This window comes from Grus americana, chromosome Z (assembly GCF_028858705.1).
Source record: "Grus americana isolate bGruAme1 chromosome Z, bGruAme1.mat, whole genome shotgun sequence".
NCBI lineage: Eukaryota > Metazoa > Chordata > Aves > Gruiformes > Gruidae > Grus > Grus americana.
This window is the reverse complement of record NC_072891.1, coordinates 44,613,637-44,639,835: the sequence shown is the minus strand read 5'-3', so window position 1 is coordinate 44,639,835 and position 26,199 is coordinate 44,613,637. Positions and strand designations below refer to the sequence as shown.

Here is a 26,199-nt window from a genome sequence, read left to right as displayed (position 1 = left end):
TTACAGGTTCAGAGATCCTCCTGTGGTCCTCTGAGGGGAAGGCAAGGAGGGTTGAGAAGATGCAGTTCAGTTGTGGAAACTTGCAGAGGAGACTCTATCCTTGTGCTGCAGTGGGGCTTCTGTGTACCCAGTATCCAAAACAAAGCTTGTCCCTTACCACTCCTTTGTCCTCTTTGTTCATTGGTGAAATGAATTCTTGTGTAGCAATAAAGTTTGGGTTTTTTCCCTGTAGACAGTTCTGTCAAGCAGCTGGCTGGCATGGTAATTTTTCACACTTTTCCCTTTTCCCAAGGAAAGACCATACACTGTAATGCAGGCACTGGCCAGTTCCGAAGCCAGGAGGACAAGCCCATGTATTGCTAGATCCAAGTGGCAGTCATCGTCCTGACCACAGAAATGAGAGATTTGAGATTACTGGAAAGCCGTTATTCAAGTGACCTTCCAACCCCCACCCCAGGGCAGAAAATGGACTATTTCTTTCTGAGAGAATAGTTTTGGTGGTGGGTTTTTTTGGTGTGGTGTAGTTTTTTGGTGGTTTTTTTGTTGTTGTTGTTTGGTGGTGGGTTTTTTTTTTTGTTTTGTTTTTTAAATAGTATGGATCCAGAGCTACTCTGGTCGTTTTGGCAATTTAGAAGGGACATAAATTCAGGATGGAGTTATAGGGTGCTGCTACTTCCATTGTGTTTGAACCCTTAGCATTAATTTACAGAAGGCATAGAACAAAGAGGGTGGTTCTTCCTGCAGGTGCCTGTTAACACACACAGGCAGTTGTACAGTTTCCAAACAGTCATCCAGTTTCCCAAATAAGTTAACAAGGTAGTTTCTACTACTTTTGGTGTTAGATATTTTAAGAGAAATAGTTTTTTCTTTTTTCCTGTGTTTGAAGATTATGTTTTGAAGCCATGATGGCTATGCCCCTAGTTCCTGCTAGAATTTGGCTTATGACTGCATAGGTGGATTGAAAGGGCAACTGCTGTACTAACATCACTTATTGCCGTGTGTATGTGTTTTGCAAATAGTGTGATGGGTTTAAGCCATGCTAGTGTGAGCAAAATTTTCATATTTTTCCTGAAAAAAAAGAAGAGAAATAGATGATCTCTTCCTCACCCAAATTCACTAAAAGGTTTCTTGATTTATTATATTACGAATTTTAACAGTTACATTCCTGCCTATTCATTATAGTATTATTTTCTGCATCTGTTGCTCATGAATTTGACTAATCATTATTTTTTTTTGGCCTTAGTAATACTGTTTTTCTTCACAGCCTCCTGAGGCAGTTAATTCATTACCTGCTGTGTAAGGTACTTTCTTTCGTCTGCCTTAAGCAATTTCCTGATTTGTCGTGGTTTAACCCAGCAGGCAGCTAAAACAATCACACAGCCATTTGCTCACTCCGCCCCCTGCCCTCCCCCAGTGGGATGGGGAAGAGAAACAAAAAGGAAAAAAAAGGTAAAACTTGTGGGTTGAGATAAAAACAGTTTAATAGGACAGAAAAGGAAGACAATAATAATAACAGTAACAATAATGATAAAAACATAAACAAAACAAGTGTTGCATAGCACAATTGCTCACCACCTGAAGCCGATAGTCAGCGAGTTCCTGAACCGCACCACCTGCTGGCCAACCCCCCAGTTATATATGGAGCATGCCATCATATGGTATGGAATCTCCTTTTGGCCGGTTTGGGTCAGCTGCCCTGGCTGTGCCCCCTCCCAGCTTCTTGGGCACCCCCACCTTCTTGTTGGCAGGGCAGTGTGAGAAGCTGAAAAGTCCTCGGCTGCTTGGCCACAGCTAAAAACATCAGTGTGTTATCAACATTGTTCTCATCCTAAATCCAAAACGCAGCACTGCACCAGCTAGAAAGGAAAGAAGCTCTAAGAAAGAAAATTCACTCTATCTATCTCAGCCGAAACGAGGACATGATTTCACTGACTTCCCCCTAGCTTTACTATTGCAGGATTCAGTGAGCAGCAGTTCTGCATTTGCCTTTCCCACTACCCTCAAGATTTCATAGGACTCTCTCTTATTCCCCCTCAGCCACCATCTCTCCTTGTAAGGGAGGCTCTATCTTCTCACTCATTTTAGTTTTTGTTCTCTGTATCAAGCTCAAGTATGTCCTACTTAGGATGCAGAGGCTAGAGCTAGGTAAAACGTTCAAGCTGTGATTACACCAAGTCTTTAAATAGTGGCAAAATGCCCCTCTGTCTTGCTCACAGTATCTTTCCTGATGATGCCCAACATTTTATTGGCTTTTTTGACTGCTGCTGCACCCTGTTTTGATGATTTTAGAGATCTGTCTGTGATGACTCCAAGATCTATCTGGCAACTGTGTTTTATTGGTAGCTAATAGAGTGTTGGGTTTTGGTTTTTTTTTAATTTTATAAGATATCAAAATATTTATCAAATATTAGTAAGTAGACAAACAATATATTTTTAGAGAATATAATTATTTTTTCTATTAGCCTTTTTATCTAAGTGGCACTGTAAAGCATAGAAAAGATGTTCTTTTTTACATATTAGTATGTAGTAGTTGGTGTTTAGGTTAGATTCATAGACTTTGGCAGGAAACTAGTGCTCCTGCAGCGTACTTCATGGTATCCACTGTAGAAGACAGAATGCGAAATTAGTGTCCAGAATAATATACATAAAGAATTCATAAATTCTGGTGGGGGGAGGAGGGCACCCAATCCAGGAATATTGTAAACATGTTCATTTGCCCTCTGCTACTCTGCACCTGAATATGCACAGTATCATGGGAAAGAGCAGTGCAGTCAAAGTCAGACATCACGCTGAGATAACAATTTTTGAAACATTGCTGGATCTCTCGAGGTGACCGTGTCGGTCAGCTGGAAAGGCTGCGGCAACATTGGGAGAAATGCTTGTTACTGGAATAAAATGAGTGAAGTGACTTGAACACAGGAAAAAAACTACTACGTGGACAAACCACAAAGTTTGGCTATGGGAAAGCTTTCTTGCCTCATTAAACATCTTAAAAATAGATAAATAAATTGACTGTTAGGCAGTTAGCAATATGATCTCTGGGGGTCATGAAGCCTGCTTAAAAACAAGAATAGATATTGCTGACCCTTCCTCTGCCGTTGTGGGAAGGGCTTGGCTCACCTGGAGTTGAGTCATCTGTATTGCAAACAGATAATAGATGTAAATGAGGTTATTCCAATGATAGACATTTGTGAGTGTAAGCACTGAAGCATACATTTACTAGCTTGCTGGTAAGCCTGAGTACTTAGGGCTGTAAATCAGACTATAAAGTTGTGCCAGGGCTTGGAAAGAACAGCTGCGGTGGAAGGACACAAGAAGCAGCAAAATCAGATCTGATTTTGCAAGTTATTTCTGTAAGTGTAGGCAATTTTGAGTACATGAATAACCTTACTGAATTCAGGAGTCAGGTATACATTCATAGGTCTTTGCTGACCTGGGACATAAATTACTTTATCAGGATTATAGTGTCTGAGGTTGAGCCAGCCTCTGGGAAAGCTTGCAACATTGACTTTCAGTCCAAAGTGCATGTATCTCCTTCATTTGGAAGAACTCCTTAACATCTTAGTGTTGTTCCAGACTGCCCTTCCTGCTTTGAAGATGAACGGTATCCCATGCAGCTTGCTGTGTGGGTGGTCTCTGTAAAATACATTCAGACTCTCTGATTCTGCTCTGCATGGGTATTCCCCTGCCCTTCTTACAAGTGCAAGTGCTTCCCTTGTGTCCCGGCCAACAGTTTCTCCAGTCTCCACTGTGGACTGTGCTCTCTGCCTCTTTTCTGTTCTTGACTGTTGTCTTCTATGTTGGAGACTTTTTCTTTTTTTTTTTTCTTTTTTTGCCTTTTTTCTTTTTTTGCCTTTTTTTCTTTTTTCCCCTTTTTTTCTTTTTTCTTTTTTCTTTCCTTTTTTCTTTTTTTCTCAGAAGTTAAATAGTACCTTGAAAGTGCAATTTTGAACCATCTGATTAAGGATTTCAATGGTCAAATGCATGCAGCAACTCAATAGCGCAGAACCTTAGTGACAGAAAAAATAAACTTCAGTATTTTTATTTAAAACATTATTAGTGTAATAGAAAGGTATGTGAACAATTTAAGATACACCCACCTGCCCCCCAAACAGCCAATGAAACAGTGCAACCACAAAAATCCTTTCATCTAAGGGAGGAAAAACAGAGCTGCTTCCTCAGACCAGCAAATGCTAGGGATTATATATTTTAAAGCAAAGACTGATGAATGGCCTATGTTTGTGACAGAAGCTAGCCTACATGATGGCTTGTGTTCAGCTCTGTCATCCCAGGATGGTCACTGGGAAGAAGTCAGCTTTGAGGCATAAATGTTCTTTCCCCTAAAATTATACCTTATGTGCTGGTTTGGTTATATATCCTCTGCTTACTCTTACTTATTTTCTCTTAACATACGTCTCAGCAAAAACTGAGTATGTATTTGTGTTTTCCCAATCCTTACAGAAAGAAAATATTTCCTGGTATATTAGGGAGACAAAACAATGAAAAATGTGTTATACTGAAGTTATGAGAAAATTATAATGTTTTAAATTATAATTTTTAATTATTTTTTAATATTCTGAATAACTTGCAGAGCCAGTGATATAGCTGGAGGGCATGGACAACAATACATTTTTATTAGCTTCATGTAATTAACAAAAATGCATATATTGACAATTTAGACTGAAAGAGTATATATTATTTTTTATTGTAATGAAGCTAACTTGGGGGGTATTTTTTTGACAAATTTTGTTAGTTTCATATTGCAAACAAGCTTAAGCAAGAAACTAATATAAAACCTATATTTACTCCTGTTTGATTTCTTTCTGGGGAAAATAAGACCGTGCATTTCTTGTTTTAGATTAGCTCAGATAACTGAGACTATTACAGATGCAGAAATTTAACAACGATGTTGAGGATCTTTGATCCTGGTGAGCAACAAACTATTTGCTGAGAAATGCCACAAGTATGCACACTCCCACTCAAACTCCCATGTTCATCTATATAGAATTTTAGTGGCATGTATATAAATGACTTTTTGCCCTCATTCTGAGGGATCTCTGTTGATGCTGCTGTTGTCTTTGATCCTAAGTGCTGGTGTAGTATCTTTGTGACCCATCACAAACTGTTGTATTATGGCTGTCCCCCTGTATTTCAAAAAAGTTGTTTTCAATTCTACTGAATTCAGGTATGTGTGTTTTCAGGTTTATTCTTATAAAATAATAATTGAGGGGGAAGGGGACTCCCTGCCATCTCACTTCAGCAATCTAACATGATTTATTGCATAGCGTTTGAGAGAGAGAAAGAGGGAGGCTGCCTGACTGTTAAATAAGTGCTTTGAGTCAATGGAGATTTTCCATTCTCCCTGGGCTCTGTAGATAATGGCTTGTAATAGCTGGTCAAGGTGGGCGGCGTTGGTGCTTAATCCTGTACATGGGAAAAAAATTCCTGCAAAATTTTTTTTTTTCTTTTAAATACCAAAATATTCATAGAAAAGTAGCTGTTCATAGTGTTTGCCTCCATCCATACAGCTGGAGAGTTGGACTGGGCACGGTCCTGGGACTTCAGATTCTTAGTTCTCATCTCAGCCTCATGTCTGCAAACTCAGGTCACGAGCAGTGGGTTAATATGCTTTTCCAGAAGCCTATTTACTTTCGTATCTCATTATAGTAATTTTCAAAGTCAGAAGCCACCAATGTGCAGTGTTGCTGGAGGTATGTTGACCTTACAGCTCAGCTAATAAGCTATGCTGTGAAATCTTGGGATGCCCTTTCATGGGTGGCTTTTTTTGGCACTTCTTAAAAGGTGAACTCAGTTTGGCCTCAAGCTAATGGTCATTCTGGAGAACAACCACCCAATTTTTCACCCTGGCAAGGCTTACCAAAAGTTTTAGGATGAGGACTGCTTATTTGTCCAAGTTATGTGTGGTATCTGCATCAATATTCTGAGCATTTTCCAGTAGGCTGTCATTGCAGATTAAGAATTTTTACTGCATCTAACTGAGGCCTTCGGTTCACCCTGATGCAGTTCTCCTCTGGGAGCTACCTGTACTGTGGCAGTACCAAATTATGGAATTGAATTAGTGAGCTGTTACTGGACACTGATTACAGGAAAAAAAAAAAAAAAAAAAGAGATTGCAAAATAAATAAAAGGCATTGGAAGTGCAAGGTTCCTGTAGGAACTTGTAATGCTGTAATGCAGTGAAGAGATGTGTTCCCAATGAGAACAAATTGCTTTTCTCAGTGTTAACCGTCTTGTATTTATGTAGCATTTAGTAACAATCCAAGGAAAGGAGGAAAATATCTCTTGCCCTTCAGATAATACTTCCAGTCTTGCTTGAATCTAGAACTCTCTGTAAGCTTCAGATAAGCTACTTGATGGAGGAGCTGATGGTACGCACAGAACCAAGTAACTTGGGCAAAATATTTCTGACATCAGTTTTATTCATAAAACACATTTTTATCAGCTATAGCTCAAGGTTGGAGAGGACTGGCAGCATTGAGAAATGTCCTCAAGGTCTGCAGAAGCCACTGAGTCTGACAGCACACTCTAGATAGGTGACTTTATCTGGCTAAAGCAATGCTTAAATGGTTTATTTTCCCAGAGGGGTGAAGCTGCTGAATGGTGCAGCTGTAGCCAGCTAGGTGGCTGGGAAAGGAGCTGTGAGTGAGTCAGGGGGCTGTGAGCTCGTCCATCTCTGGGAGGCTGCTCTTGGGTGGAGGAAGCAAAAGGGAAAGCCATGGCCTCACAGCTGTGCCTCTCTTCTCTTGCCATTAGAAATAATGCTGCTCCGTGGTAGGAGGTGGAGGGCAGGAAGGAGGAGCTTTTTGCTTTCTTCTCCCCAGTTCTTCTGGAGGAAGAACAGCTCTGAGAGGAATGGGAGAGGTTTCCCTCAGGCAGGTCCCCTGTGCCTGCCGCCCCTCTGGTCCTCACGGAGTTGCTTCTGCCTCAAAGCTTCATCCAGGATTACTCGCAAATTGAAAAACAGAAAAGGAAAGAAATCCTCTCCACTGGGGTCAATGTGCTATTTTGTCTACAATGATAGAGACTGATTTCCTTGTGTAAACCTGTATTTAATGAGACAGGGTGTGCTCAAACACTCTTACATTACTGTAATTTATTTTACATTACTAATGAGCATTGTAACAGCCGTATATTTTAAATAAAGTACTCTCCATGCTATCTCTCAGTGGGTTTTTGTTACTTCCATTGTTATTGAGAAAATTCTCGTCTTACATCTAGTTTTTCCTGTGGTTATGCTTTGCCTCTTTTTCGTGCCATTTAAGGTAGTATGAGAGAGATCCAGAAGAGTTGCACAACTGGTTTCATGCTGGTACGTTAAATCTGTTACAAAAAGATGCCACATTGTTTCCCAATTTTTTAATTATATTTCAGATACCTCTTATATCTACAAATAAAAAGGGACATGTTCCATGGCCGTTTGCTGTGTTCTTTTTCTGATGCTGCCTACCTGGGTGCCTGTATTGTGCAAGGTAAGTACAAACAGCAGGTTTTTTGTAAATACTTAATTCATAGGTATGTTCAGTATAATGAGAAACTCAAAACTGTTGTGGGAATATAGCTAACAATAACATTTTTTTATTTTTTTCTTTTTAGTTTCCCTGCGTTGACATGTACTGTAAAGGGTTTCAAGTAATTCAGCCATTTAGCCAACTAAAGCCAAACTGGAACTTAAAAAAAATTTAAAAACAACAGGTTGTCATCAATGTTAGATTCCAGTTATAAACAAAGCAAAATTCTATGCTGAATCCTGAATGTAGATGTAGCCTATTCCATTTGAACTAAGCAGGAAAAAGTGCCCTTCAGTGCCCTTTCTTACAGTAAAGAAGACCTGTGAGATCATGGAATCTCATGTCAAAAAGAGTAGATGTTATTCAAGGAGAAAGGTCATCTTCCCCCCCCCCGCCCCCGCTGCTCCTTTTTTTTTAATTCTCCCCCTTTCTCTCCCCATCATTTATTTAGAGCCAAATTCAAGTATGTGTCTTGGATTGCACACAGAAAAATAGCTAGATGTCTGGTTAGGGATGTCATACGTGTGGAAGTCCCCTTCATTCTGCCTTAACATGAATGAAGCTCTTAACACATTATAAGGCAGCGTATCCAAACCAAGACTCAGTCTAAACCTTATTAAAAGAGGCTTATTTAGAAAATTCAAACACCAATGCCGTGTTTGGGTACCTAAGTGACGCAGCTCTTAGAAGAGGACTGAAATACTGTGGGCCACCTTAAATAATGTTACAGCCTGTGTTTCTCTGCCGGAACAAAATTAAACCAGTCCCTATCAGTGAGGATAAATTGGTATAAAAAAGAGGAGAATCTGGAGTGCATTGCTTTAGTTCTGCCTGGTACCAAAATGACAGGTTCTTAAAGGGGGAAAATTACCTATGCCTCTGTTTTACAGAGCATGTTTCTGCCATAGACAATAGTTTAGGTTTGCTAATTATTGCTGCAGTCAATAAACCATGAACTTCACTTGAAATGCATTGATTGAAGTGGCAGTTATAAGGATTTTGTTGTTCTAGTTAACTGTCAGTTCTTCAAAGTAGCCTTTTTTTTTTGAGCTGGATTCTTACCGATCATGGAAGTATCTTGAATTACCTGTATTTACTGCCTTTTTTCCTTATTAACTAATGTTGCAATTGAATTTTTCTGTTTTGTTTTGTATTTCGGATCTGTTTAGCTGAGCTTGGTGATTATGATCCTGATGAACACCCAGAGAATTACATCAACGACTTTAAGATTTTTCCCAAGCAGTCACAAAAGCTCGAGAAGAAAATAGCTGACATGCATAAAAATGATTTCAGGTACTTTAGAATGCTATTTGGTAAAGAGACAGCTAAGAAATACTTTTATCTGTTTCCAAGTAGCATATGTTAACTTAGGAGGGTTTGTTCCTTGGATTATAATAGATGCTCTACCAATATACTGTCTAATATGCTGTATTTGAAAAAGTGGTTTCAGCTTAGTGGGTTTTCTTTTCCTGTTAACCTTCATTAACAGATGATTCCTGCATGTGTGCTGGTAATTTAGACTGCATTTGCTTGAAATGTAGGTCTGGTTAGTGGGAGCGGCTCCCATCATGAGTGCTGCTCTGGTTGATTAGTGGAATGACATCTTTCATTTAGGGATTACACTTAGGTCTTTTGCTGTGAAATTGCTGTATGTAGTGCTATTATAAAATTCTTCATAGATATTGACCTGACTGTAACCGTAATTAAGTAATTTCATCTGTAGGTTCTTAACATAGCGGTGAAATGCACAGAAATGTATTTAAATAATTTGGAAGACTAAGGACGTGAGATTCAGAAGTCTGTATGCTCTTTGCCTGTCCTGAACTTTTTAATAGTGTGACAAAGGGGAGTGGAGAAAGAGATTAATCAATCTCTTGGTTTCAAAGTTGAATGTGTCCCTGAAGTACGGTGTTTCAGGAGAGCAGCAGCAGTGCGTTGTGCAACTGCACCCTCTTCAGGCCTGTCAGCGAATGACACGCACTGTCGACGTGACGTTAGCTTGCATGATGCCCTAGTCATTTCGCTTGGTTGAGGATAGTCCTCGGCAAACTTGGGGAGGCATAGGATGTGAAGAAAATCAAATGAGAGCAAACGATTAATTACGTAAAGTAGAAGGACAATTTTTATTCAAAGATTACAAGGCTCTTCACACTTGCTTAAAACTCCTATGTTTTGTTTTCATATTGTGACATATGTAAGTGCTTTGCTTAAGTATACGAATACTATTTATACAAAAATTATATTGTCAGACACCAAATTTCTAGCGGGACAAAAAAAAGAAAAATTCCTTGCCAGAGGAGTTAGAGCTTAAAACACTTTTTATTTTCAGAAGCATATCATATATGTTGTTCAACCAAAGTGCAACATTAATGACAGTAAGCTTGCTAATATTAATGTCTTCTCTTTTTTACTTCCTGAAACCTATATGCTTTGTTTATATGTCTTTCAGCAAAACAATATTTTAAATGGTACAGCTGCAGCTAATATTTTTAGAGCAGTCCATGCTGCCCTTCACACAGACCCATAGGAACAGCCTTTTAAAAAAAGAAAACAGAGTTTCTCTTACTTTCAGTATTATTCCATACAGTGGCCACAGATGTCCAAAGGATGAATTCAACCATGCAAGATCTTTCATCAATTAAGCCAGGGTGCAATTGAAAAGATTTTGATCAATTCAGTCTTTCAAGAACAGGCTAGTCCTGTATTTAAAGTTAGGAGAAGAGCAGAAAGGGTGGTTAGTCAAAGCTGGCATTTTTTGTATTTCATAGCCCTGGGAGAGATGTTATTTTTCTGTGTTTTGGTTTTTTTTTTTCTCCCCCCCCGTTGTGCATAATCCTACCCATCCATTGTAAATTTATTCCGGTAGTTCCTCTATTATGAATAACCAGGCACACTTTTAGCTCATTTTTTGAACCCCATTTCCTGTTAGTGTAATGTTCCTGATCCTGTGACAGTAAATGTTACAAGCCTTTGCAGAGGTCCCTCTGGGATTCTCCTAGTCATGGATTCCTCCCATTAATGGCTGCTCAGCATCTGAGGACGTCCCCTAAATTTCTTCAGTAGTCTCGGTGAGGGACACTATTCATTATTGCCTTTTGGAAATCAGATGGTACCAACCCGACTTCTTTTGCCTGTGGATCTGCTGATTCCTGCAAAAGATTCCAGGAGGTGTTTGAGGCATAAGTATAATTTAAAGCAGAACTCTCCTCATATATTCCACTTACATGTATGTGTTCCTTAATTCTCTTTCTGTTCTAGACTTTACCAGTTTGTATGTTATGAATGTTAGGCTTGGTGTCTTATAGCTCTTTGCAGCCCTCAGGAACTGTTTTCTTTCTTTTCTGTTTTCTTTCACGTATGTCAGCATCTGGTGTGCCTTACCTGTTTGGTTACAAAGACAGTTTCAGAGCTGTTTGGGTAGCTACTGCCTGGCAATTGTCCACTGTAGCTCTGTCTTCCCAAAATTGATCATCCTGTTACATTTACATCAGACATTCACTAGTCACATAGAAGTTTTACCTTTTGCCGGATATTTAATTCTATGGATCTCTATTCTAGGATTACAAATTAATAAAACATATCTGTCATATAATGAACTATATATAGAGAGAGGTCCAGTGCTAGATGATCAGATTTCCGTATCTGGCTGGAAAAAAGCTGATTAGAAAAAACACCGAGCTCACAGTGCTCTCTGCTGCAGCAGGCTCCCATATAACCAAAGCCCTGTGGCTTGGAAGGGTCCAGTTTTTCACTGAATCCTGTCTCATCATCCCCAATATCTGTTCACTGGGCACATCCTTTCCTCTGCCCTACAGCATGATGGAAGAATTTACCTTTTGAAAGGTGCATGAAAGATAGTGAGTAGGATGTCTGGGAAGCATTGATAGGGTACTGTGACAGCTGCCAGTGACTTAGTGACTCATCTTGTATTATTTAGAAGCCTGGTTCTTCTTAATTAAAATAGATGTATGACATGGTGCCCCTATTTCTTGTCCTTTGTGTCTGTGAGAACATCACTGGATTTTAGCAAAATATGACCTTTTATGTGACTTTCCACTGTACCTAATTGCAAAAATATAAATGTGGCAAACAAAAATGTATATCAACTTTATTGAGCTGTGATTAATCATCTTGTGAATTTTAATTAATTATTCTTCCCTCATTGAGAAAGGGAGAGGTACAGGAATAATTTCATTGAACCGTACCAGGGATGGGGCAAGCACATGCCTTGATTTCATCACAATACATAGTCTCATTTTCCTGTCATTCCAAGTAAGTCTTCTTTTGAAATACTGCTGGGAGGCAGAGAGGTAGTGCTCTTACAACTTAGGGTATGTGAGGATGCAGTAGCAACTGATGGGACTTGGAGACTTGTTCTTAAAAGTATTCAAAATTGATTTGGATGCTATGTTTTTAAGTACGGTTGCAACAGAGCATAGCTACTGAAATAATAGCTACTTGCATTTCTGTTTTCCTGCCACTCTTAACAGATTGGAAAAGATTTGGGCCATGAAAATCTGGATATTCTGTGAGAGTATTCTGGTATACCTTCTTCAAGTGAAGTGAATGCTAAGGTCCTTCCCCAGGTTGTTCATTTGCATGTCCCTTACCACTTTTAGTTAGATGTGTGCAAGTGTTTGTAAGGTTGCATTGTAAATCACATCAGTGAAATGATCCAAGTTAAAAATAACTTACTTTCTTTTACTTTACTTCCATGCAAATGTACATGGAACCACACATTCTGTTCTCACCTATTTTGGCAGTATTAAAGATATTTAATACACTGCACTATGCTCAGTGTATAAAGCCATAGTTCATTTTTATTTCTGGTGACCAAAAACCCCCAGCTTAAGAAAAATATAGTGAAGAATTCTGTATAGATTTTGGGAAAACCAGAACAAAACTAACCCATCAAATGAGGTTAAGCAGAGTCATGAAATCTAGGTAGAGGAGAGGAAAACTGAGTGAAAGGCTAATTCTTCAAACATAACAGCAGGATTACTAGGTTTTTATGTGAAAGATCAGTTAGGTGACATTACTAATCTCTTTGGGATTTGAGGTTTTGTTTTGTTATGTTGGGGTTTTTTTAACACATCAGGAGTTTGCTCCTTTCAGATGTTCCCAAACCAGTTGTACTTTTTCCATGGCAGAATTAGTACTGTTTGTTGGTTTGGGCAACCTGCATTGGTAGCTGGTCCAGTTTGGCTTCTAGCTATTGCTATTGGATTTTGTGGGCTCCTTTTACAAAAGAATGGACTTTGTGCGTACATATACACCTATGTCAGTACTAGTTCCAAATTGACTTCTGTGTTGCTACAACTGTGGAATTTGCTTCAGATGACCAAATAGTACATCAGATGTTTTTAGTGCAGTCACATTCCTTTCTCCCTTTTCTGAGACAAAAGTTCCTTCTTATGAATTTTTGTCAAATCTTATGTTCTTTAACAGAACATTTGTTACTGTGATAAAATTCCATAGCTTTTGAAAAATACATGTCAGCCAGAGCTCCCTGAGGCCAGACACCTGAAAATACAGGAATTTCCAAAGAGAAGATCCACATAAATCCCTATCAAGGGAATTTATATTTGTAGGAATAATAGCTTTTTTCTCTTTTTTTCTTTTTTGAAAGGACTCAGTGTTTGAAAATAAATATATTTTTTGTATCCCACTTGAAAACTAATGATCCATTTTTACTTATTCCTGGTAAGAAATATCATGGCATGTAATTTATATAAAAGTGTTCTGTAAACAGCCGCTAATTTATCTAAAACCCCAACTCAAACATTAATTTTGACCAGTGAATTATAGTTACATGACCTGTTCAAATGCCTGTTTCCCAGGCTGACCTCGTGTAGGTAAATGCAAGTTAGTTATTATTGCTTGGGATGGCCAGTGTGGATACAGGCCCAAGAAGATTGAGTGCTACTGAATTGGCTGTCATCTCCATTGTGTGTATCAAATACTCCAGCTTTTGCAAAAGTCGTATGTGGGAGAACATCTTTTGGGAGAAGGAAAAGTTTCCTCTGAGGGTGTGAAATCACTGCAATGTTCTGCTATTAACTACCTCGAAAGCAATTTAAACTTTTAAGCTAAAGGGCAGTATTTTCTTGAAAACCAGACTAGCAAATTAATGCTCTTCTTTGATCCAAGCTAAATGAGAAGCGTTGTTTAAATTTTTAAATTTCCTCTGCTGCTCTAACTCTCACTGTATTCCCTTCACTGTACCATCGGTTACTGTGGGTGCTCAGGCTCTGGTGCCAGCAGGAGTACAGGATTTCTCAGTCTCTGCTAATCTGGCTCTCCAGCTCTCCTGCAGACATGGAGCTGTCAGTGGAGCCACTGGCAAGCATAACTACAAATGTTACTATCAGAGTATATTTTGGGAGGCTGTCCTAGAAGACTTGGCAAGGGTTGCTAGAAAATGCTTTTCTTTGTGGGTGTTAATATCGTTTGATCCAAGATTAAAGCAACTTCTTGCATGCTGTTGAATACATTAAAAAGTGATAAAACTAAATTCCCGTTTAGCAAGTCCAGTATAAGGTGGATCTTGTATTTCATTTAAGAGCTTCTTGCAATTAAAACTACATATTATCTGCTTTTATGCATTTAATGCTGGCAGCATACTCGTCTACACTCTATATTTAGCTTCTTGTACTACCCTAATCACATCGGTATCTAACAGCCTTGTATGCACGAAGGGAATCCAAATGGTAGAACGTATGGTGTGCTCCAAAACTTGCAAGTCACGTTACAGGAGACAGAAGCCACTTTGCTGGGGACTGAGGATCTGTTGAGGTTTACATGTAGGGGAGGGGAGAGTTTGGAAAAGAGCAGGACTTGGGCTACAGCAGGATGGCTGACTTCCAGGCCTAAGGAGCCAAATCTTTGTAGTTCTCAGCTATACAAAGTATACCAAGGCCTTTGGAGAGCTGAAGAGGACGATGATGTGTAGTGGGAGTTCACGTGGTGACAGCTGCTCGGGGTCCCACCTACATTACAGCCCTGGGCTGCACCCAGTGTCCTCTTCGATTCAGCCTTGGTAGCCAGTGCTGGCTCATTTACAGATCAGATTTATCCATCAGGCTGTATGTTAGTACCTGTCACTGCAACTTCATCTAATTCTCTCTAATTTAGGAATCTGGTATTAAAATGCCATCATGTTTGCTGTAAGAGGTGATTAATATGTTTGTTTCTATTCTGCTGTATTTTCCTGGTGTATTCTTTCACTCCACAATTCTTGTCAGTTGTAATGTGACTGAACTAGAGAGATAGCTGGAATGTATATTTATTGGAAGTTTGAAATAACAAGTTGTCCTAGTCACCTAGTCCTTTCCCCAAAGAATGATGTGTGTGTTGCTTTCCTCAAAGCTTTGTTCTTCTGAACCATTTTTTTCTTACAGAAGTGTGCTTAACACCAATTAAAATTAAGGAACTGTACTTGCAATTCTGAATGCACTTACTAGAAAAATGGTAACAGTGAGATGCTGGTTTGTTGGATTGGTGTTTGCATGGCACAGAGAGTATTTCCAGAAGCTTTATGGTGAGGAGCAGCTTTGCCTGAGGATATATTTAATGCAAGATGTAGTTGTAGCAGTAATCTAGAGAAGGGAAATTCAAAGGCAAAAAAGGTGTCTCTTCTCTTTTCCCAAAGGTCTGTTCGATACAGTGAAAACCTGAGAAGATATATCAATACATGTGATTTTTCTTTTAATGGGAAATCCAGGAAGTATTCAGTCAAAAGGATAATGTACTTGAATTGAAAAAAGATAGCTGTTTTTATTGTAACATTGATAATTTTTTACCTTTAGGAAAGATTTATTTGGTGTGTGCATGCACTTTTTTTTCTTTTTTTCTTTTACTCCTTTGGAAGAGTAGTCAAAATCATGATCCACAAATGTGGTTGTTTTCTTTATCAAGCTAGTTGTTGCCTGTGTCATGGTGAGGTTTGGATTCGGGTTCTGCATATATAGCATACTGCTGAATTCAGATGTCTGTGTGAATTTCTACAATGTTGGGATTTCTTCATCAGCTGAAAGGACCTATTTCCTCTGCCCCTTCTCTCCCTCCCCACCTGTTCTTTATTTAGGAGAAGGCTTTATGGACTAGGTGTGTCTGGTCCAGAAAGATGAATCTACTGTGATATTAAAACCAGATAACTCAGTGGATGTCTCCGTGTCATGGGAATAGATTTTAAATTAATAATAGGTAGATTAAAACTGCATCTGCTCTGTAAATGTATTCTGTCTGTTGAACAGGCTTAAAGCTGTCTGCGTCACTGCATCAATTTATGAAGAAAAGTTGAAATACGTATACCTAAACACAAACTTCAGAGATATCGTCTCAGCCTGATCTCTGAAGGCACACAAGTAATTTGAAATGTTCTAGTAGAAGGAGATGTGTAAGTGGCACGTCATTACAGCATACATGGTGTAAAATTAAAGCCATAAGCTTTTAATAGACTCAGTAAAAGAGTTTGATTATTGTTTTAAAGTGATTATTCAGGTTTTTCTCATCCTAGGATTCTATCTATCTGAGAGAAAAAACGATTTTGCAGTACAAGGTAAAATTGATATTTGAGTGTTCTGCAGTTTTCTAAGTTTACTGTGTTCTGGCAACATTTCAGCAATTCAGCTACTTGCCAGGTGATAAGGTCTCTTTTCATACGGAGACCCATTTAAAGGGTTTTCTCCCCCCCGACGCTGGGCAGTTCTTAGGGGAGCAGCGCTGCTGCCTGGGCAATGTGCAGAGCGTGGCATCGCTCTTCTGGCAAACTGAGCCACAGCCTACAACGCAATTTTGTTTACCAGTGTCTTCATTTAGTGCTTTTATTTGAAATTATCACCACAGTTGTGCTATTGTCTCCAGTAAAACTGAACACTGATAATTGTAGCAGATTTGTGTTTCAATACCACATAGTCCTCCTTAGAACTTTCATTGTGACTAAAAATGCTAGCAGACTGTATTTAAAACCATCTCCACAGTCTGCCAAAATCTCCTGAGCTTAAAGGAAAAGTAAAAACTACTCAAGATCTTTATCACTATAATTGTATAGCAATTGCAGTCTCAACCACCTGTAAAAAGATTTAAAGAAACAACAGCAAATCCTCAGCTATGTTGGTAAACAGTTCTATGATCAGTTATGGTGTAGCCAAATGTGTTGATTCTTTATTCAGAATTCTGGTGCTTTTTTAGGTTAAAAGGAAACCCAGGTAACCATGTTCTGCTGAGAGATGTCCTGTACAAGATCTGGGACAAAACAAGCAGAATATTTCAAAGATGGAGATCCTTCCTGAAATAGTCACTGTGGTCTCTCCTGAGACTGCAGTGAAGTATGTCCACAGTTGCAAAGGGTGTTTGATGAAGATCAAGCCTACTCTATTTAAAGCTTTATGGCTGGTACTTTTCCTTGGTTTGCACAGAGGTGAATACGTAATGTTTCTAGAGGCCAGACCATTATATACATACTTACTTATTCTTTGAATTAATTACATTGAAACACTCCACAGACCATAAATATCCAGAAACTAATAGTACATGGGGCATGCTTAAGTAGCTTATTACTAATGTATTTGCAGCAAGTAACTTTGACATAGAGATGAAGCAAAAGTATGGACGATAATTACGCCTTTTGTTATTAGTATGTTGATAATAGTATCTCACAGCACTTTATAAGTCAGTAAGAGAATCAGAGAACACAGATGAAGTGACTTCACTAAGGTCATTCAGGAAGCAAGAAACCAAGAATAGCATTGAAAATGCCTTTTCTTTGCTGTTATTGCTATGTAGTCTTCTCCATTTGTTAAAAGGAATTAATGCTCAATCCTGTGCTGTCTCATCTTTGACTTTCACCAAGTTTCACTACTTCAGTATGTAGGAGCTACATACCTCAAAGGAAAGGTATGAAGGGGAGAAAATTCTAGAGTGAATGGGTGTTGGCAGCTAGCAGAAGTAGATCATTGCTGTGGCACACCCTGGAAGTATTCCCTGTTGAGCTGCCTGGCCTTTGAAGTGCTTCAGAGTTGGGGGGCCTGTAGGGAATAAACAGAACTTGTACATCCTCTAGCGCGTACTTTTTGTGAGCCTAAAGGAAAAAACAGAGTGTGTTGCAGACTTCTCAGTCTTCTATTAAAGTCTTTGTTTCATTAAAATTTTATAGGGGACTTTCAGATTGATTGATTCCTAGGTTGAATCATTAATTTGTAGCTAGTAACTGTGGAGCTTAAATTTCAGAAGTAATCCACATTTCATTATTCATATGGTGTACAGAAACATTTCTGTGTAACAGTTTCTTTTACTGGTCCTGTTCAAAACCTTTAGCATGGTGCAGCTGAGTGCTATAGTGGCTGCAACATATGCAAAGAGAATGTCTTCTGTTTAATGCTGACTACATACTGAAAAATTTGGGAAGTCATATAAGTTCAAAAGGAGAGGGTGCACTGAGAGAGAGAGACCTGGTGTGCCTGAGAGAACTGAGTTACACACCAGCAAAGATGTGTTGTCTAAATATTCCGGTTTTTCCCTGTAAGAGGCGTTAGTTGACACCAGGTACCCTGCAAAGCTGCTTTATCACTGCCCTTGTTGACTGAACAGGGGAGAGAAAATACAACGAAAGGCTCCTGGGTCGAGATAAGGGCAGGGACAGATCACTCACCAATTACTGTCACAGGCAAAACAGACTTAACCTGAGAAAATTAAGTTAATTAATAACCAATAAAATCAGAGTAGAGCAATGAGAAATAAAACCAAATCTTAAAACACCTCCCTCCACCCCTCCCTTCTCCCCAGGCTCAACTTCACTCCCAGTTTTTTCTCTCTCCTTCCCCCAGTGGCACAGGGGGATGGGGAATGGGGGTTACGGTCAGTTCATCGCGCGTTGTCTCTGCTGCTCCTTCCTCCTCAGGGGAGGACTCCTCACACTCTGCCCCTGCTCCAGCGTGGGGTCCCTCTCACGGGACACAGTCCTCCACAAACTTCTCCAACATGAGTCTTTCCCACAGGCAGCAGTTCTTCACCAACTGCTCCAGCGTGGGTCCCTTCGGTGAGGTGCAGACCTTCAGGAGCAGACTGCTCCAACATGGGTCCCCCACAGGGTCACAAGTCCTGCCAGCAAACCTGCTCTGGCGTGGGCTCCTCTCTCCACGGGACCACAGCTCCTGCCAGGAGCCTGCTCCAGTGTGGGCTTCCCATGGGGTCACAGCCTCATTTGAGTGCCTCCACCTGCTCCAGCGTGAGGTCCTCCATGGGCTGCAGGTGGAATCACTGCTCCCCATCATCCTCCATGGGCTGCAGGGGGACAGCCTGCCTCACCATGGTCTTCTCCACAGGCTGCAGGGGAATCTCTGCTCTGACGCCTGGAGCACCTCCTGCCCCTCCTTCTGCACTGACCTTGGTGTCTGCAAAGTTGTTCCTCTCACATCTTCTCACTCTTCTCTCTGGCTGCAAAAACTACTCCCAGGTTGTTTTTTTTTTTCCTTCTTAACTCTGCTATCCCAGAGGCACTACCACTGTCTCTGATGAGCTCAGCCTTGGCCAGCGGTGGGTCCGTCTTGGAGCCGGCTGACATTGGCTCTGTCAGACACAGGGGAAGCTTCTAGCAGCTTCTCGCAGAAGCCACCCTTGCAACCCCCCTGCTACCAAAACCTTGCCACGCAGACCCAATACACTTGCGTAAGTGAAGGAACTCTATACATTTTTGTGTAAGGCTGTTTGCATGTAGAAAGCTTAAAGGCTTTTTAACAAAGCCAATCAAAGGCATATCTAATGTTAAATTAGTGATTGTTAAAAAAATATTGACTTTGCAGGATTTGCTATAGTTACATTTTTATTCAGTAAAGAAAATTTCATTGCTAAATTACAGATGAAAAGCATATTATCAAGGCTTGAATATTAATCCCTCGATAAGGGATGCATGAGGATTTTTTATTTTGATAGTGCCCTTGACTTTTCTGCTTTGTGATGTACTTTTAAGGCTTTGCACAGTAGCCATTTGATTAGCTTGTTACCTGATAAGATCAAACTTGTCCATGTCTTCTGCTTTTTTTTCCAAGTACCACAGCTTGTTCCACTTGATGTGCACAAAGCATAGTTTCAGAGGCTATAGATGGGGAGAGCATGCTAATTCTTTTTTTAATGAGTCTCCTTAGTAATGATTGTAATTTAATAATGTTTTCCTTTTTGGAAATCCCAAAACTCCCAAAACACATTGTTCCAATTTGTCACGTTTTTGTCCTTTCAAACCAGAAGACTGACTACTTTCCTTTGTAATAGCAAAGGGAGGTGGGGGAAAGATTAATTTTACGATCTTATTTTTCTGTAGGGCCCTATATCCAATAAGCAATCAAACTGTCTATTTGTTTGGCTTTTCATTATGCAACATAAGTGTTTTAAGTAATTTAGGTCAAGTTAGTGAATTACTTCTGTCTTGTGCAGTTGGTTGGTGCATGAAACAAACTTGTTGCCTTTTTAAGGCTCATATAAATGAGCCTTAACATTGTGATTACACTTAAAGTTGTGATTTATTAGTATTGAAAAGGGAGTTGCAGCGTTGGTAGAAAAGGGAAGAGCAACTGATGTCATTTACCTGGACCTGTGCAAGGCATTTGACACTGTCCTGCATGACATCCTTGTCTCTGAATTGGAGAGACATGGATTTGATGGATGGACCACTCAGTGGGTAAGGAATTGGCTGGATGGTCACACTCAAAGAGTTGTGGTCAATGGCTTGATATCCAAGTGTCAGTGTAAATGCACATTTGTAATTTTTGGTGTTCCACTTGATACATGTTCTTCTCCATTGGAAAGTGGTGAGAAAGAGACCAAAAAAGGAAGGAGAAAGAAATGTGATCTGAAATAAAGTGCAAGTAGTGTAGTATCAAGGAGGACCAAAAGACATATGAAAGAAGCCAAAGAAGTATCATGGGATTGACTGGGAGACCATGAACAACAAAATACAAATAAGCACAAATCAAAACTTTGTAACAGAAAAGGTTATTGACACTTATGTTACCACAGGGCATCAGCTTAGTAGGTTCAAAATAGGGTTTGACATCCACAAGCATGCCAGACATTGTTTTAATTGTTAAACTGAACTTTGGGGCGGATACTGAATCTCGTATGTCAGTGCTTGTTGGTTTCTAGCCACTGGGAGGTAAGAGACTTGCAGGGAAATTATTCTACATCAGTGCACAGAGCAGTTTTTAAATGCCAATTCTCGAGTGCCATTTGTCACAGTGTGAGACTGGACCCTAAAATGCAAGGGTAAGATAAAGTATGACTATTGCTGTGTTCCTTGAAGATTTGTCTATGGCTTATTTTTTGGATAATTTGCATGAGAAGCATTCATGAGGTGTGGCTTTCTAAAAGTCCTAAGCACTGCTCATTGTCACAAAACCATATTATCTTTGAGAATCACATACTCTAGTCATGCAAATACATGAATAAAATAGTACTTGGAACATTTTACTGACAACAGGTATTGTAAATCTGTATTAGAGCTTATTGTAACAGCAGGAGTTAGAAGAGCAAAAATCAAATAACTTACCCTAGAATTCAAGTCTTGCATGCCACGTTTCAGGCTTTAGTATATATTCATGGTTGATTATAGACACCCTAAAAATAGGGGCATATAATGGAAATGCTGACAGATTCTTAACTATCATGATGGTAACGGGCACTGCTATAATTAGGCATGCATCTGAGTAGACAGTGTAATATGATTGCTGTGTTTATACCCTGTGCTGGAAGGAATGTTTGTTAATCTGCACAATCATTTTAAATGAGTTGGGGAGCAAGAGTTTGTGGAAAAAAGATGCAGAGGTTTATTTCACATTCAGGCTGACATGCATTTATATGAAAAGACAATAAATACTTGCTCTGGTTAACTGGATAGCATGTGGTTATCTCAGGATGGAGAAAAAAACATCACAATTTACCTAAAAACATCAGGCACTGTACAATTCAGCAGGAAAAAACATGTGAAAAGTTTTCTCTCTTTATATTCTAAACACAACATGGTTAAAATAGTTTGTATTTCAGTTAAGAACTTTTCTTTCCTCCTTTTTAAGGCATTTAAACTCTCCAGTCAAAACGTCTTGTTCTCCTATTTTCTTTTTGCTGTTGTAATTTCAGAGGTCAGAGCCCAGCTGTTGCTGAATTTAACTTGCTTCTGAAAGCATATTCTCTGGAAACTTATGGTGTTGATCCTCATCCTTGCAAGGTAACAGTTCTTTTTACTAACATTTAATAAAATCTTCTTTTTACCAACATTCAGTAAAAAACCCATTAATTGAATTGATTTAGCCCTGTTTGTTGTCCAGGCACAAATAGGGAGTAATTTATAAAAGAACTTGTCCTGGAACTACATACTGTGTTTAAGCCTTGGAAGAATGTTGACTGGTTGACATTTTTGCATCAGTCAAAGGAAAGGTCTCTCCAGAGGAAGCAGAACATCGTAGGAGAATGTAGTAGAGTGTCACGACAAAAGCTGTGATTATACTTCATAATTTATTTGTTTTTAATGCAAAGGTTTCTTTAAATACTCCAGGTGTGAAATATTTTGTATTTGCCAAGATTTTCAGGATTCAGTATTACTCTGTTCCAGAAGATACAACAAATTGTTAGTGTCTGGCAGATTAGTTTTTCAAGTGCCATCAAAATAAGCAAATCTTAGGAAGAACAGCAAACCAAATGTACAGAGGGCAGAACCGGATATGCATTTGTATCTTCCTCAACTTTGCTGTTCTGTGGTTCTGTGTAAGAAGATGATTTTAGTTACCAGTTCTGATTATCCCTGCTCGTGCATTTTTAATTACTTGGTTTTATCTGCATAATCTGCAGTGTTTGTTTTTAGTGTTCCTTTGTGTTTTAACTGCTGCTTATATACCATCTCATTTGGTGGAACAGCAGTTCTGTCCAGTTAGCTGTTCTGGTGGTGAGCACCCTTAAACAGTGAGCTCTAACATAAAGCTATATATACTTTCATATATACTTTGCTAGGAATGGTGCTCCTGTGTGAAATTCAGGGTCTGGTTCAGAGCTCAGTGAAGTCATTGACTTAGTAAACTTTAGTTCGAAACTATACGGCAGATTTTCAGACTTATGTTGGCACTTAGGACAGAGTCAAAACTAGCTCAGAATTTCCTCTTCCCCTGTGCAGCAGGGCTTGTAGTGTGGGGGCATGCAGACGTTCACGGCCCATGCTTAAGGAAAATTTTTCAGTCTTCTGGAAGTGAACCGCAAAGCAACGTGCTTCCCTGGCTCCTCATGACGTGCTCCTTCCAGTGCTGTGGCTGCTACTCCAGAAGCATCACTGCTTCTGTTCCCCCTTATTTTACTGGTGGAACATAAGGCCCAATAAAGTTGACTAACTTTAGCAAGGTGAGGGTCTGGAACTTGAAGTGGACAGGAAATCCAGTTAATACAAAACTCACCTGAATCATTGCTGAAAAACCATGAGGCAAAACTTTTATTATGGAATTAAAAATTTAAAAAATAATCTTTCCTATTTGAAAGGCGAGTATCACCATATGTTCTGGTTTGTACTCAAGAGTACTTGCTGATTGTTGCAAATGCTGTCTGTCAGCAGTACTTCCAACACGACATCTCACGGAGGAACAACATATTTTGAAATCTTAAAAAATATCAGCGTTGAAGCAGATATGAATCCCTGGTTTGTAGTTGGTAGCACGTTAAGAATGGGACATACACAAAAGTATGTTTTCAACAAAATTAGTAAGTATACCTAAGGATACCCCATTATCATCAGCTACCGGTAGGCAGAAACAAAGCATAAGACGTTGCTATTCATTTAAATGCCTAGAAATAAATGAGGCATGTATTTCCAAGAGCAGTCTTTGCTCTTTAGAAGTGTACAATTTGAAGGCAAAATTTATTTTGAAAAGGAAAATAAAATGGAGTAAAAATTTATGCTATCAGTAAGAAATATGTCACTAGATGAGAGGAAAATTATATTTCTTTTTTCTCTTTCAAGGACTCAACGGGGATGACTACATTTTTAGGATTCACAGCTGCAGGATTTGTAGTTTTCCAGGGGAATAAAAGAATTCATTTGTTAAAATGGTAAGCATGTGAAGTAAGAGTAGATTAATATGCAAGAGTCTTTCCTCCCATGTCCTCCCTTCATACTATCTTCATCTGCATTTGTTGTCTTTAATGTGAACCACGTGAATATTCCTTTTCTTGTCCCATCATGTTTCTGTTTTAAATGATCTTAGATGAGAAGTAGAATAATAATAATAATTTGGTCTCCTTCTTCCTCCAGTGAAAATTATTCCAGAGGGTGCATTAGTCAACATAATGCACAAATGCTAAAATTGAGTAAGTTGATTTTTCGACTATGCTGTAAATCACCAGTGAGGCTTATTGGCAGAGGTGTCTGGAAGAGTTTACAAGAGTCCACCTGCATCTTTATTTGTCTCTTGGAAATGTTGCTGTTTCCTCATTTAATTAACCTCGATCTGAAAACTATAAAAGAACTTATTTGGTAAGCAGAGGAGGAGGTGACAATGCCTTTGAATTTTTATATTTTTAGCCTCCTTTTTTTAAGAAGTGGACACTTATGCAATTGTCCTTGGTTTGTCTGGCTTTTCTTTTCTGCTCCTGTAAAACATTTGACTTAATTGGGCAGCCTCAGCCCAATTTTGAGGGAGAGGTAAAATGGAGCTCCCGCAAGTGGTGTAACAGCAGCTGGCCGTGCCCTCAGCAATGTGGTGCAGAGTGAGCAAGGTCATGCTCAGGCGTTGATAAATCTCATTTTAGCCCTGCTGCTAAACAGATGCCAACAGCACTTACCTAGATGTGGCTGCTCCACCTCGGTGCTCACAGTCTGTCTTGTGGGAGGAAGATGGGCAGGAGGTGAAGAAATGGTGAGGTATTTTTTTGTGTAGAGCTGGACTCTTTGCTGCATATCCATAGAAACCTCATCGACAGATGACCAACCTGAAATCCTCAGAGGTGTTAAGTTAGTGTAGTCCTGTCCGTACGATTCAGTTCCCTGTGGAGCTCTGGGGACATGTCTGTCAAATGCCATCCATTTGTGACCCTGGATTTGTGCTGTATTTTCCCTAGGGTTAATTTCAGGTAGCCCTAGTCAGTGCTTTGGTGGTTTGTGCTTTTGGCTTAAGGACAGCGTAACTGTAATGTCAGTCTACGGTGCAGGGAGGAGAGAATAGCACTTGCCAAGCATGTATCCAGCATACTGTGGGAGATGAGCTTTGCAGCACTTGGTTTTTCGTGTTACTTGAGGATAATGTGTCCTTTCAGGGATCTTGGTGTAATTTAGTCCTTTGGCACGTAAACCAGATACAAAATGAAATAGTGATAGAGGAAAAGCCATTAAGCTGTCTCAGTGTTATATTGGCTGTTGGAAGGTCAGTCTGGTGAGATTTATCTGAACACCATGTACTGCTCCTTTCATTTCTGAGACCTAGAAGTGAGCGCTAGTAGCTTTAACTGATACTAGCTGAAATTTGCACTACACAGTAAAAATCCAAATTCATATTTGACATTTTTTTTAAATGGAAAAGCTTTCTCAACTGGAATGATTTTTTGTTGTTGTTGAATGTTAAAGCAAAAGTCTCTCTTACAAAGTTTCAGGGGTAGCATTGTTCTTGCCTCCAGAATTGTTCCCATTTCAGCCATCTGACATCCCAAATCTTTAGAGAAGTTTATGAAAACCACCATGTCTCCGTTTTAGTTGTGGTAATGACAAAATTTCCATTACAATTTAAGCAGAGACATTGTATTGCCTTTATATGGTGCACTGCTATTCCATATGTAGACTGTGCTTTCAACCTTGGTTAAATTAAATTTTGACATAGGTTTGCAACTCACAAGGCCCCAGTAATAAGTGCTGTCAGACATTTCCTTTTTCTTCCTGTTCTGTCTGTAAGCAGTCAGTTACTAAGATGTGTCATATAAAACCACAAATAAGTAAGGACAGAGATAAGAGATTTATCTTTCCCTTCATTTAATTATATTAGACGTTCCAAGATTTTAAGATATAAGAGGAATTACAACCTATGTAGTAAATAGGATGTAAACATAAGCTTCTGCCTACTTTTAATTTCCTCTTCATTTTCCAGCAGCCAAAGTCAATTATTTGAAGGTGCATAGAGATGTAAAAGAAATACTCTGGGCTTACGTTCTCTACTCAAGGAAAATTAGAATATTAAATGCTTTTATGTTAAAGGTTGTAAGACTTCTGTTGAAGGTCTTTGTCTTTTGACAGCCTGCTTAACTTTGGGAATCAGGGAAACTTGCATGCAAGTTGCTTTTCTTACTGTAGATCTATCTGTTTTTCCTATACTTAAATGATTTTTCTCTTTCTAGGTGTGATGTCTATAAGCTGAAATTTGAAGGGAAGACTTTTTATGTGTTTGGAGCTCAGAAAGAGGTTAGATTTAATATTCTTACAGATTTGATTTAGAATCAACTAAAACAACATCATTTTTTAACTAAACAAACTTCTAAACAATCAATAATTGTACTTCATATTGTAAATAAAATATACAAAATGTGTGAATGTGAATATTGCTTTTATCAGAAGAATGTCTAATTTGCAAAGGGTTGAGACATTTCTCACTTAACATTCATGCAGTGCTGTGTGGATTGCTCATGGTTTTGGTCTGCTGTGTAGTCAAGTTTTAATGGA

At 39.2% G+C, this 26,199-nt stretch overlaps 1 protein-coding gene across 1 annotated transcript in view; it reads left to right on the top strand.

The window, feature by feature from the left end:
- FRMD3 (FERM domain containing 3) overlaps positions 1–26,199 on the top strand; it is a 146,072-nt gene that overhangs the window by 93,699 nt on the left and 26,174 nt on the right. The window contains exons 5-9 of the mRNA XM_054810791.1: positions 7,393–7,490; positions 8,699–8,822; positions 21,657–21,744; positions 23,518–23,606; positions 25,878–25,941. Coding sequence (XP_054666766.1) covers positions 7,393–7,490; positions 8,699–8,822; positions 21,657–21,744; positions 23,518–23,606; positions 25,878–25,941 — 463 coding nt within the window. The remainder of the gene's footprint in view (positions 1–7,392; positions 7,491–8,698; positions 8,823–21,656; positions 21,745–23,517; positions 23,607–25,877; positions 25,942–26,199) is intronic.